At 35.7% G+C, this 14,202-nt stretch overlaps 1 protein-coding gene across 7 annotated transcripts in view; it reads left to right on the top strand.

Moving 5' to 3' along the window:
* The window catches only part of ATP10D (ATPase phospholipid transporting 10D (putative)), a 124,568-nt gene that overhangs the window by 53,856 nt on the left and 56,510 nt on the right, over nt 1–14,202 (top strand). For all 7 annotated transcript variants that reach the window (XM_044945900.2, XM_044945899.2, XM_044945903.2 and 4 more), the window contains 6 exons: nt 580–784; nt 3,025–3,110; nt 10,350–10,456; nt 10,747–10,878; nt 11,280–11,407; nt 11,527–11,779. In XM_044945900.2, the coding sequence (XP_044801835.2) occupies nt 580–784; nt 3,025–3,110; nt 10,350–10,456; nt 10,747–10,878; nt 11,280–11,407; nt 11,527–11,779 (911 nt within the window). The remainder of the gene's footprint in view (nt 1–579; nt 785–3,024; nt 3,111–10,349; nt 10,457–10,746; nt 10,879–11,279; nt 11,408–11,526; nt 11,780–14,202) is intronic.

Here is a 14,202-nt window from a genome sequence, read left to right as displayed (position 1 = left end):
CAGCTTGCTACCATGTTCTAGCTGTTGTAAACAGTGTAAATATTTTGAAATTTCCTGCTTTCTTGATTTCTCCATTTCCTCTTGAATCTTACTTCACTTCCCTATCACCTTGAAGTTTCTTTCCCTAAGGAATCCCATATCCTTCAGTCCAGTTCAGTTCAGTCGCTCAGTCATGTCTGACTCTTTGCGACCCCATGAATCGCATTGTGTCTTGTGCACTTTTGGATCCTTGATACCTGACATGGAGAGCACGCAGGAATTGCTTCATTTATGAATAAACCCATCCAGTGTTAATTTTAATTTTATTCCAGAATTACTCAATTAACATAATGGTTCGAAATCTCACAGGGAAAAAAGAATTGAAAAACTTAGTAACTAAATTTTCAGATGAAGCAAGCTGTGGAATTTTAAGTTTTACAAATTCTCTGGCTTCCCCTTTTAGCATTTAACAGATCACCCTAAATTTTTAAATCACTTTAAGCTATAAACTAAAATTAAAAAAAAAACTATTATGTGAGTTTTGAGCTTGAGATTCTTTTTAAACTTTTTTTTTTTTTTTTTTTTTTTTTTCAATTTTAGGAAAGAGAAAAAATATGTGGACAGATGCTGGAAAGATGTTACTGTTGGGGACTTTATTCACCTTTCCTGTAATGAGATCATTCCTGCAGATATGGTTTTACTCTTTTCCACTGATCCAGATGGAATCTGTCACATTGAGACTTCTGGTCTTGATGGAGAGAGCAATTTAAAACAGAAGCAGGTGGTTCGGAGATATGCAGAGCAGGTAAAAAATGTGTTCTCCGTTAGTGATATTAACATTTTCTTTTCAGAAGATGACTGAGCTCATTTTCACATGTACAGATAAAGAGATGTTTCAAATATATTTTTACCTTTACAAAATAGAAGTCTCGAGGGCTTAATGTAATTCCAGATATCAGTAGAAGTATTTCATAGATAATATCATATTTCATAGATAATACGATATAATGACTTTGGAGTTCAGACATTTCATTCTGACAATCACATTTCTGGGAATTTACGAAACCTAACAGTTTTGGAAAATTCTTTTGTAATAGAAATGATCAACTTCTGTTTTTCTTAAGCTTCTATTTGTATGTTGTTTTATTGAAGCTGGAGATATCATTTGGTTATTGTTCCTAAAATCTGGTAATTACTTATGTATCAAGGCCTTTCAAGACTTTCATAACTTCTCATGCCACAGAGCTCTGACTCTTCACGTACTGTGGAGAGGGAAATAAAACTTTGAATTTATATTAACACAAGTTTGAGTAACATTCAAACAGTTCTGTCATTTAATTACTGTGTGGTTTTGGGGAGGTCACTTAAACACTTTATGCCTCAGTTTATTAAAGTGGAAATGATGACACCTCCTTCATAGCCTGTTGTATGACAAAATGAAGTAATATATATAAAAACATCATGCAAAGTGCCTATCAGTTTTCCTTTCCTTTCTCTGGAAGCACTTAAAATGAGGTATTTTAAAATGTAACTTTTTTTTTTTTTTTAACTTGAACTACTATTAAGTCACGTTTCTTACAAACCAAAAATATTGTAACCTCATTATATCCTTTGGTAAATTCGATCTTGTCACATTAAGTCCATCTTTCTACCTATAGATTAATTTAGATCCTCTGTGATTGTTACGCCTCTCAACTTCCTGTCATTGTCACATTTGTAAGCATTTTCACACTTAAAACATTGGTAAAAATCCTCTACCACTTGGAAATTACATACCACTAAATACCTACTTTGAGGGGTGATACCAGTTGATTAATCAGCATACTTTACATTCAGTTAAGGGTAAGCTTTCCAGACTCTGATGGCCTCAATTAAAATCCTGACTCTAAAAACCTTCTTGTTTTGAAACCTTTAGCAAATTACTGGTCCTCTTTGTGTGTATCTTTCCTCATCTGTTAATTAGGCCTAATTATAGTATCTAGTGAAGAAGAAACTAGTTAAGATGTTTAAAGGGCATAATATAGATTCTAACTCATTAGAAGAACTCAGTAAATATCAATTATTAGAAAGCCACATCACATGATCATATGACTCATATTTTTCAAATGTTTGCTGATATACATATCAATACTTTGAGATATATCAGTAGCATTTATCTTATTATCCAAAAAACCATATAAAAAAAGAAAAGGATATAAGGTTGACGTGGCTTGTTCTTAGTGAATCCATGCATTATACAAGCCATGCCTATTTTCTGTAAGACACTGTTTATTCACGTGTTGGTTTCGTAAAGCATTTTAAAATTATTTTTTGACCTATTACAGAATTTTGTGAGATATATCTAGATTTAATTTTTTAAATAAAATTTGCTGAGATTAAATGCATGTGTGCTCAGAGTACTTATATACATGTATGCATGCATGCTAAGTCACTTCAGTTGTGTCTGACTCTTTGTGACCCTATGGACTGTAGCCTGCCAAATTCTTCCTTCCATGGGGTTCTCCAGGCAAGAATACTGGAGTGGGTTGCCATGCCCTCCTCCAGGGGATCTTCCCAAACACAGAGATTGAACCCGTACCTCTTAAGTTTCCTGCATTAGTAGGTTGGTTCTTTACCACTAGTGCCACCTGGGAAGCCTATATTACATGTATGTGTGTGTGTGTGTGTATAGATATACACTTAATCTCAGAAACTACCTATATGTTTAAAGAACAATAAGAAAAGTATTTTCAGCTTTTCAGTGTCTTCCGGATAAAAGAGTGTGTTTTGTAGGAGAAGCTCCCTCCTGCAGGGACTCCTGCATGAATTTCGGTGTATGGTTCAGGCATTCTTATCACCTGAAGATATTTATTAATGCTCTAGGACCATTCTCATCTTATCTATTCATTCATAATTATGTGTGTACTTTCCTTCATTTGGGCAATTTGTGACATATTTTGTGACATGAATACCTTTTATCTTAATTGGTGAAAGGATAAACACTTAAATCTCAAGATTTAACCTTTATTTTTTGTGTGGTAATTTTTCAAATACATATATTTTTAGGACTCTGAAGTTGATCCTGAGAAATTCTCCAGTAGGATAGAATGTGAAAGTCCAAACAATGACCTCAACAGATTCCGAGGCTTCCTGTGAGTGATACAAGATTTTCCTTTGTGGAATTGTATGTTACAGTTATATTTAACTAAAAAAAAAAACAAAAAACTTTTGTGTACTTATACCCAAGGTAAATCACTAAAGGCTGTAAGTTAAGCCACTTGTAAGTTTGGCTTATTTTAATTATTTGATAAATATTTACCTATGTATTTTTTAAAACAACAACAAAATCTTGTTCTTAAAATAACCCTAGAATCTCTTTCAGTGATATATGAATGATTTACATGAGCTCCATGTTAAGCCCAAGACATGTTAGTTATTTGGAAGAAAGTGTTTGGACAGACATGGCAGCTTAAGTGACATGACAGGATGGTGTCTTTCTATCCTATTAGAGTAGGTGGGCAACTCAGCTGGTAAAAGTTAGCCAATGACTTGGAAACACATTTAAGAAAAAGTATGGGAATCCACAACAGAGTCCATCTGGAGGCTTCCTATGGCATCTGCATCCCTTTCGAATGGAATTTAGGGTCTTACCTGATTTCTGGCTGGCTTCTGCCACTTAAGTGCTTTATTTTTTGATCCAAGTTACTGACTCTTTTTATCCTTCCTGATGTTTAAGAGAAGTCAATTAGACCTACTTCATAGTGGTAATCTTATAAGAAGATGGCAGAGAAAAAAAAAAGTTCCTAAATCATCTTTTGACACCAGAATCATCCTGATACCAAAAGAATACAGAGACATTTAAAGGAAGATTTATAGCCCTCATAAACATAGATGCAAAAAATTTACACAGATTAATAGCAAATGAAAGCAAACCCAACAATATATAAAGAGGAAAGTAATAATGACTCAGTAGGACATATACCAAAAATGCAGTGTTGGCTTAACATTAGAAGATCAAACAATGTAATTTCTAATATTAGCAAACCATAATTAACAAATGAAAAAGAAAAATCAGGTGAGACTCTCCTGGACATAGAAAAACTTTGACAAAATCTAACTTCCGTTTTTGCAAACTGAAAATAGAAGGAAACTTTCTCCTCTTGTTGATGGGCATCTATAAAAACCACACAGCTAGCATCATGCTTAGTGTGTTGTGTGCTGAGTTGCTCAGTCATGCCCGACTGTTTTTGAATCCATGGACTGTAACCTGCCAGGCTCCTCTACCCATGGAAATTCTCCAGGCAAGAATACTGGAGTGGTGAATAGTGAAGGACTAAACATCTTTCCCCTAAGATCAAGAACAAGACATGAATATTATCTCTTACCACTTTTATTCAGGGAGATCCTAGCTAATGTAAAGAAAATGAAATAAAAGCAGTAAGTGATAAAGCAGTAAAACTGTCTTTTATTCATTGATGAGATGATGGTCTTTGTAGAAAACGTGATGAAATCTATTAAAAAGCAACTGGAATTAATAGTTTAGCAGTGTTGTAGGAAATAAGATCAATATAAAAATATTAATTGTATTTCTGTACATACCAAAGAACATTCAGATATCGAAACTTTTAAAAAAATCAATTTACAATAGCATCAGAAAAAATACTTAAGAATAAACCAGACAAAAGATATGAAAGACTACATATTGAAAACTACTGAACATGGTTGAGATAAACTAAAGATGTAACTAAATGGAGAGATATTTGTTGTTCATGCATTAAAACTCAGTGTTGTCAGTTTTTCTCCCAAAATTGATCTGTAGATTCAGTGTAATCCCAATTGAAATTCCAACAAAGTTTTTTATTTTTGAAAGTGAAAGTTGCTCAGTCATGTCCGACTCTTTGCCACCCCATGGACTATATAGTCCATGGAATTCTCCAGGCCAGAATACTGGAGTGGTAGCCATTCCCTTCTCCAGGGGATCTTCCCAACCCAGGGATCTAACCCAGGTGTCCCACATTGCAGGTGGATTCTTTAACAGCTGAGACACAGGGAAGCCTAAGAATTCTGGAGTGGGTAGCCTATCCCTCTCCAGGGGGTCTCCCTGACTCAGGAATCAAACTGGGGTCTCCTGCATTGCAGGCGATTCTTTACCAACTGAGCTATCCGAGAAGCCCACCCCTACCCTTTTTAAAATTTCATTTTTAGAAACTGGCAAGTTTATTCTAAAAATTTATATGGAGATAGAATCATCTAACTAAAACAACTTTGAAAAAGAACAGATGTGGAGGGCTAAGACCACCAGATTTTGTTTTTGACATAATGATAGACCAGTAGGTCAATGGAGTAGATTAGAGTCCAGAAATTGGTCCAGACATTTATGGGCAGCAGGATTTTTACAAAGATGAAAAAGCGGTTTAGTGGAGAAAGGTTAATTTCAACAAATAATGCTTCAACAATTACACATCCATATTCAAAAAAATAAACTTCAACACAGACCTCTCACCACCAAGAGTAATCACCAAGAATAACTAAAAAGGGATCCTGTACTTCAATTTAAACCTGAAATTATAATACTCCTAGAAGGAAACATAGGGGAAACATTTGGTATCTTGTGTTAGTCAAAGATTTCTTAGATATAACTCCAAAAGTGCAGTTCATAAAAGGACAAAAATAATTAAATAACTTTGTCAGTATTAGAAACTTATTCTTTTCAAATGACACTGCTAAATGAATGAAAACGTAAGTTTTCATTCAAACTGGAAGAAAATAGCTTGCAGTGTGTATATCTCATGTAGGACTTGTGTTCAAATATATGTCTTTATTATTAAATAAAATCTTTATTATTTGCTTATTGTTCAATAGGCAAATGAACAGTACAGTTTTTAAATGATCGAAAATATTGGACACTTCACCAAAGACAACACATGGACTTTAGATATCTGTGTGAAAAGATGCAAGTTAAAGCCTTAGGAGTGTAACTCCTCAATTAAAAGGACTGACTATACCAACTTTTCACAAGAATGTAGAGAAACTAGACTATGCATATACTGCTGGTGGGAATGGAAAAAGCACGATCACTTTAGGACATAGTTTGGAAATTTCCTAAAAAATTAAATACACACCTACTTTATGATCTGGTTATTCTACTCCTAAGTAGTTACTCAAGGGAAAAATATTTATCCTTATACTAACCTGGACACTAATTTTCAGAGCTGCTTTATTTGTAATAGCCCCAAATATTCCATCAACAGGTAAATGGATAAACAAGTGATAGAGCCATACAATGAATACGACTGCAGCAAAGAGGAATTCACTAGTGATATATGTAGCAACATGGATTCATCCCAAAATAATGTTGAGTGGAAGAAGCCAGACAAAAAAGAATATATACTATATGATTTGATTTATATAATTTCTCAAAAAAGAAAGCTAACTTGTGATAGCAAGCAGATAGTGGGTGCCTGGGAGAGGCAGAAAAGATCACAGAAACACATAAGGAAACCTTAGGGAGCAATGGATATGTTCATTTTTCTAATTGTAGTGATGTTTTCACAGGGGAAACATGTCAAAACATCAAATTTTGCACTTTAAATGTGTACAGTATATATTTACTATATGATTCTTATTATTCTTCAATCAAGTTGTTTAAAATTTTAGAGAATTGTCAAGATGGAAGTTTAGAACATACTGGTAGCATCTTTAAGTAGCATTTGATACAGATGGGTGTTGGGGCAGGGACTGGAAGCTATGCAGTGGGAAAAGGGAAAGGATTTAGTCCAGATAAAGAGATAATGCCAGACTAAACCATCAAAAATAAGATACCAGGCAGACAACTAAATACAAAGAATTACTGACATTCTCGGTTGAGGGACCACTACAGGTAATAACATAGGGGCCTGAGACCACAGTGCATTTGTGGAGTCATAAGTGGTTTAAGTATATTTGGAGGGTAGGGGAGCCATATAGAAGATCATAGAGAGGCGAGACGATGAAGGGAAGTTAGCAGATTCTCCTGCCATCAGAAACATGCTCATAAGTTTAAGAAGAATCATTTTCTAGTATTATTTTCTCAACTGCTGACTATTTATACAATTTCCTGTTGTAATTGGAAGATTTAGGGGTTGTCATTTTTTCTGACCTGGACTTCAACACCTGAGGTCCAGGTCAAAAAATACCTTAGAGTCCAGTTTTTACAGCCCCTCACTGGGAACGCTGACTCCCCTGACAAGCTCAGACTAGATTCTGGCACAATTCTGGACAGAAAAGGACAGAACTTTAGTCTCTTTCTGTGTGGTCTGGAATATAGTACTCTGCACAGAATCTGAGTCAGAGTATGCATATTTAGTAGAGGCAGCCCAGGTGGGTACAGTAATTTTTTGTGAAATAGTTTTTATCTGCTGAACTAGATCCTTACATTTTTCCTGCTGTGTGGCCTATTTTCTAAAATTAACAGAAATTGAGGTGTTCAGGTTCACTCTCTATATTATTGATGGCTTCTATGATCATCTTACTCTCAGGAAGCACTGACTTTTCCCTGTTTGTGCCCATGTTGTATGCTGAATATCAGATTTCTATCATAATAACTACACTATTGTTATACTCAGACATTTCTATATGAATCATCTCCTGTTAAACCACAGAGGCCAAGACTATCTAAGTTTGTTTTTCTGTTCTCAGCATTCAGGTGGGTGTGCTAGGCATATGGTACATATTATATAGGCTCTTGAATGGATGAAGGCTGTAATCAGACAGTCCATGTCTTGCACAGAATCTGAAGGTCACATATCATATGTGCCAAATACACACTTATCCAGTGCAGAATGTTTAGAGTTTGGAGCCAGTACAATCAAGATAAAAGTTGGGCTTTAATGTAAAGGTGGTAAACTAGAGTGATGTAATGGTGAAAAATGAGGATCCCCGGGTAAAAGTTTTAATACACTAAGAAATTTTTGTAACTGATGCTTTTGTATATTATATCTGTTCCTGTAAAGGTTCTAGGAATAATAAATGTTATGTTGTTGAGGAGCCTAATCAAGCCTGGGATACGTGCCTGAGAATGCTACATGGGAATGTAAATATTGGGATTAATTTCCTCATCTGTAAATCCAGGAAGTATTGATAGAATTAGGTTAAACCCAAGGACACTACTGGTTCTGACTATGACCCCATGGGCCTCTCTTTGTGCATAAACCCGTATATATGAAGGAATGTAAACACGTACCTCTTAAAAGAAAATGCTTTGCAAGTTAGAGGAGGAAAATGACAAAACAGATTTGTCTATTTTCCTCCTCATTTGAAGAGTAGGGAAGCTCTTCAAACTTCTCTAGAAGAGCTTTCTTTTTTCTTTTCCTTGCAAGATAGCATGGATAGCAGATATAATGACAATTTCCCTATACATAACAAAGAGGAAACAACTCATAGACTGAAGTCTGTTGCTTAGAAAATAAACTAACCTTAATGCTGAAATTTAGTATGCGTTTTCACAAAATATGTGAAATACCTGACTTTTTGCATATTTTAAAAAATTTTCCAATGAGTTTGCTCTGCATTTCTACCACTATAGTAATTTAATCAAGTGATTATGTTGATTATTTTAAAACTGTTTATTACAGAAGATTTCAAATATACAAAAGTAGGAAGAAAAGTGTAATGAACACCATGGGCCCTCACCCAGTTTTAGCTGTTTTATAATTTGCCAACTTTGTTTCAATTATCCTCCCACTTCCTTCCCTATATGCCCCTACATCACATCATTTCACTGTAAATACTTCACTATGAATATACAACAGAAAAAAGCTTTATATAAAAATAGTCATAGCATCATTATAACATTTAAGTAAATTAAGAACATTTTCTTGGTAGTATCTAATACCTAGTCTTTGTTTCAGTCAGTTCACTCACTCAGTCTTGTCCAACTCTTTGCGACCCCATGAATCGCAGCACGCCAGGCCTCCCTGTCCATCACCAACTCCCGGAGTTCACTCAAACTCATGTGCATCGAGTCGGTGATGCCATCCAGCCATCTCATCCTCTGTCTTCCCCTTCTCCTCCTGCCCCCAATCCCTCCCAGCATCAGGGTCTTTTCCAGTGAGTCAACTCTTCGCATCAGGTGGCCAAAGTACTGGAGTTTCAGCTTCAGTATCAGTCCTTCCAATGTACACCCAGGACTGATCTCCTTTAGAATGGACTGGTTGGATCTCTTTGCAGTCCAAGGGACTCTCAAGAGTCTTCTTCAACACCACAGTTCAAAAGCATCAATTCTTCAGCTCTTAGCTTTCTTCACAGTCCAACTCTCACATCCATACATGACCACTGGAAAAACCATAGCTTTGACTAGACGGACCTTTGTTGGCAAAGTAATATCTCTTTGTTTAAATGTCTCCAATTATCTCAATTTTTTTTTATAGTTACTATATTCTAACCAGGATCAAAACAAAGGTGTACATGTTGCATTTAGTTGATATGTCTCTAAATTTCCCTCCCATTCCCTCCTCCACCACTTCTGCTCCCCTCAACCCCCCCTGCATACCACTCACTTGTTAAATAGACCAGATCATTTTGCCTGCAGGGGTTCCCCTGCAGATTTCATAGATTTGGCCAACTGCATCCTTGGGTGATGGTTAACATGTTTTTCTGGCCTTGTTTCCTGAAAACTCTTCACAGACATTTAGAATCTGATGAAAGAAATACTTTTGTCTAGAAAATGACAAATGTATATGAATGTACATACATAGACGCACACAGGGAAATACTGTATACAGTTTCAAAGGCGTCACAGATCCCCTGATGCCACAGACCCCTGTTTGATTCATCCTCATAGAAGCTTGATAAGATTCCCAGGGGGATGAGCAGTTTCTGTCCCTAAACTTCTGGAGGCCTTGATGTCCTGTAGTTATGTTAAGATTGGTATTGTCAGCCTTACCCTTTCATTATAAAGTTCCCCACCAGCCTTCTACCTAATGATTTTAGTAGCCACTAACTATTATTGCCCAAGAATCCTTGATTTCACCAGGGCCAAGATAGTAATTTTCTAATTCCATTAAGAACTTTTCCCTTATCATTAAGAACTTTTCCCTCATCAGCTAGTAAGTTACTCCCAAATACAGTTTCTCCTATAGAAAATAGTTTTCTTATTTGGATTATCTTTTAGTTTTTGTAGTACTAGTAGTTGGCAAACAATGAATGATAGAAAACAGTATTAGAAACCTGTTGTGTCTTTTTTCCCAGCCAAAGTGGGAAATAACTAGATCAAGTACATCAAGATTTGAAACTTTTCCTGTGAACTGCTTAACTTTATACTCTAATCAAGAAAACTCAAAATTCATAGTGTTTATTTTTCCATTCCCATTTTTGCTATTTAAAAATAAATCTATATGCTGTCTTTTTTATAGAGAACATTCCAACAAAGAACGCGTGGGTCTCAGTAAAGAGAATTTATTACTTAGAGGATGCACCATTAGAAACACAGAGGCTGTCATGGGCATTGTGGTTTATGCAGGTTGGTTACCCTTCTGACTTTTCACCATCATCGCCTCTGTGCTTTTCTGCAAGTTAACATTTTCCACTTATTCAAATGCAATCTCTAGCAGCAGAAAGGAAATTTTGTCTTGATAATCTTAATCATTGGTCTCTGTTTTTCTAAATGGATCACAAATGGAAACTAAATTTAACAAAGTGTATTACATAACTACTTTTCATTAAATTATCTGCCAGAGAGACTTTAAAATATGCTATTTGCTACTTGGCTTTAATTTCCACATTTTCTGAATATTTGTGTTACCCATGTAGGCCATGAAACCAAAGCAATGCTGAACAACAGCGGACCAAGATATAAGCGCAGCAAATTAGAAAGAAGAGCAAATACAGATGTCCTCTGGTGTGTCCTGCTTTTGCTTATAATGTGTTTAACTGGTGCATTGGGTAGGTAGAATTTGATTATTTGCTGACATCTTTCCCTCAAGATATTCATTTTAAAGTATTATATTTTCAAAATGATAGTTATGAATTTAAGTTTGACTCCAATAAGTGGGGGTGGTTATTGGCCAATAATTATTTTCTTCACATCTTCATCTCTCTCATTCTCTAATTTGAAAAGCACTAATATTTATTATATGTGGCCACAGTAATAAAGGGACCTGGGAAGAGATGTAAAGAGAGACAGAGGCAGGAGAACATGTAGTCTTTTGAATTTGAATTTGTTTCTCAAACAGCTGTTGTTCAACCAAAATAAATACTGTCATCTCTCTTTCTTTAGAAATAAAGTTTTATATTTGAATAATATATATATAGCATCCTTTTGATGCCTGTGCATTTTTTGAAAGGTCATGGAATCTGGTTGAGCAGATATGAAAACATACCCTTTTTTAATATCCCTGAGCCAGATGGACATATCATATCACCAGTGTTGGCAGGTTTCTATATGTTTTGGACCATGATCATTTTGTTACAGGTAATTTCTATTGAGCTCATCATACAATTTTAAAATCTTTCCTACTTATCTAGCTCTGTATGGCTTTTCATCCTTTCTTTTCTCCCTTTAACGTTTTTAAATTGTTTGGTTCTTCTTAGGTCTTGATTCCCATTTCTCTCTATGTTTCCATTGAAATTGTGAAGCTTGGACAGATATATTTTATTCAAAGCGATGTGGATTTCTACAATGAGAAAATGGGTTCTACTGTTCAGTGCCGAGCCCTGAACATCACTGAGGATCTTGGACAGATTCAGTACCTCTTTTCTGATAAAACAGGAACCCTCACTGAGAATAAGATGGTTTTTCGAAGATGTAGTGTGGCAGGCTTTGATTACTGCCATGAAGAAAATGGTGAGTGTTGAGTTTCTGTGAAAATCACCCTTGAGGTTTGTCTTTTTTGCATCCACCTAACAGTTTGGTAATTCTGGCACAAAAGTGCGATATTCAATCATTGTGTACTTAATTCCTCCAGGTGCTCATGGAGTTTCATTGTTATGTCTTTAGAAGTTAGGAGGTCAAAAGTTAGTCGAGATTTGGTGGGTTAAAGTCAAGACTCTGCCTCTGTGAATTTTTTTTTTTTTTTTTTTTGACCATGGTTTCTCTGAAAGGAAAGGAAATTGCTAGCAATTGTAGAAGGTTTGGGGTTAGATATGGTGTCAGTGATACTGCATTATAGATATTCTTGAGAATCTCATGAAACTTGATGGACCATTTGTGTATTAGTCACTCAGTTGTGTCCAACTCTTTATGACCCCATGGACTGTAGCCTGCCAGGCTCCTCTGTCCATGGGATTCTCCAGGCAAGAATACTGGATATTATTTTTTTAATAATCCCAAAGGGACGACAGTCTTCCCTTACCCTATCACTCAGCCCATAAGTAACTGTTGGTCCCTGGCTAAGAATACCTATTTTAAGAAGAAATAAGGTAAGTAGATAAGAGGAAGTAAATATATAAATTGCAATTTTTCTTTTAAGAATTGAACTTCATTAATTTTATTATTTACAAAAGTAAATATACTCTTATAAAAATAATTCTGAGACGTGTCCAAAACAGATTAACCTAGAGGTGAACCACTGTTAATAATTTGAATATATAACCATCCATTTCTTTATATATATTCTTATATATGTGAAAATAAATGTTTGCACATTTCTTTTATAAGTGATATAATAATATTACTTTGCAATTTGCTTTTTTTTACTCAATATCTCATGGGCTTTTTTCTAAGTCAGTTCATGAGTTAACATGAAATTCATAGTATCGCATTGTATGTGATCAAGCTTAGTTTGCTATTATAGCAGTGTGTGTGTGTGTAAGTCTATGCAGTTATGTCCGACTCTTTGTGATCCCATGGACTGTAGCCCTCCAGGCTCCTCTGTCCATGGGATTCTCCAGGCAAGAATACTCATGTGGGTTGCCATGCCCTCCTCCAGGGGGTCTTCCCAACCCAAGGACTGAACCTGTGTCTTTTATGTCTCCTGCATTGGCAGGCAGGTGCACTCAGTTGGTAACGAATCCACCTGCAATACAGAAGAAGGGTTTGATCCCTGGATTGGGAAGATCCCCTGGACAAAGGAAAGGCTACCCACTCCAGTATTCTGGCCTGGAGAATTCCATGGACTGTATTATATAGTGCATGGGGTCACAAAGAACTGGACACAACTGAGCGACTCTCACTTTCTTTACCACTAGTGCCATCTGGGAAGCCCGTTATAATAGTACTTGCAATTAACATCACTTATTCATTCAACAAATATTTTGTGAGCTCCTAACATGTGACATAAGTTTCTGATGTAGCGTACAGTTTAAGGCAAGAAGATAGACAAGATGAAAAATTATAATGTATAAAATAAAATTCATCATGCAATATCCATTTCTGTACACACATCTAAAGTTGGTTTTGCTAGATCCAGAAGTATGCACGTATAGAATTTTTATAGATCCCACAAAATTTATCTCTAAAGCATTGTGCTAATTTATATTCTCACAACCCAGAAGAATAGTATCTATTTTTCATACCCAACCATAATGGGATAAAGCTATTCTTTTTAATTTGTGAGTTTTGTAGATACAGTGAGTGTTTCATTATCTTAATTTTTCTATGATTAGCAATGAGATGCCAACTTTTTATGTTTTTAGCCATTTGAATTTCCTTGACAAAATCTATTTTATATGTCTTCCTATTTTACGAATGAGTTTTTCTCATTCTTAGTAATCTGTAGGAGGATTTTATCTATTAAGGCAGGGTTGGTGTTCAGCTTGTATGTCCCTGTCTAGGTTGTCTCTGGCCAGTGTCCATTTTCACTTTGCACTTGTATTGAACCTTTGTTCAATAATTTGAATTATTTGAAAAACAATAATTTGAATACCGATGTTGACATAATTCTTTTCTTCTACATGTGGCAAATACTTCTCTGGTTTGTTATTTATCACTGTATTAGTTTTCTATTGCCACATAACAAGTTACCACAAATTTGATGGCTTCAAATAACATATACTGTCTTATAGCTTCTGTGGGTCAGGAATATGGGTCCAGGTAGCTATGTCCTCCCTGAGTCTCTCACCAGGCTGAAATCTCGGGGTTGGCTGGGGCTGTGATCTTATCTGAGGCTCAGGGTCCTCTTCTTAATTCCCTGGTTTTGGAATTATCAGAGTCTTGAGGTTTTAGGACTATTCCCCTAGCTTTCTTGCTGGCTGTCAACTTGGGTCTGTTCTGAGTTCATGGAGATAGCCCATCATTCCTTGCCCTGTGACCTCTCCACAGCATGGCAG

This window comes from Bubalus bubalis, chromosome 7 (assembly GCF_019923935.1).
Source record: "Bubalus bubalis isolate 160015118507 breed Murrah chromosome 7, NDDB_SH_1, whole genome shotgun sequence".
In the NCBI taxonomy this organism is placed as follows: domain Eukaryota; kingdom Metazoa; phylum Chordata; class Mammalia; order Artiodactyla; family Bovidae; genus Bubalus; species Bubalus bubalis.
The sequence above is the reverse complement of the archived record's forward strand: the minus strand, read 5'-3'. Positions and strand labels throughout refer to the sequence as shown.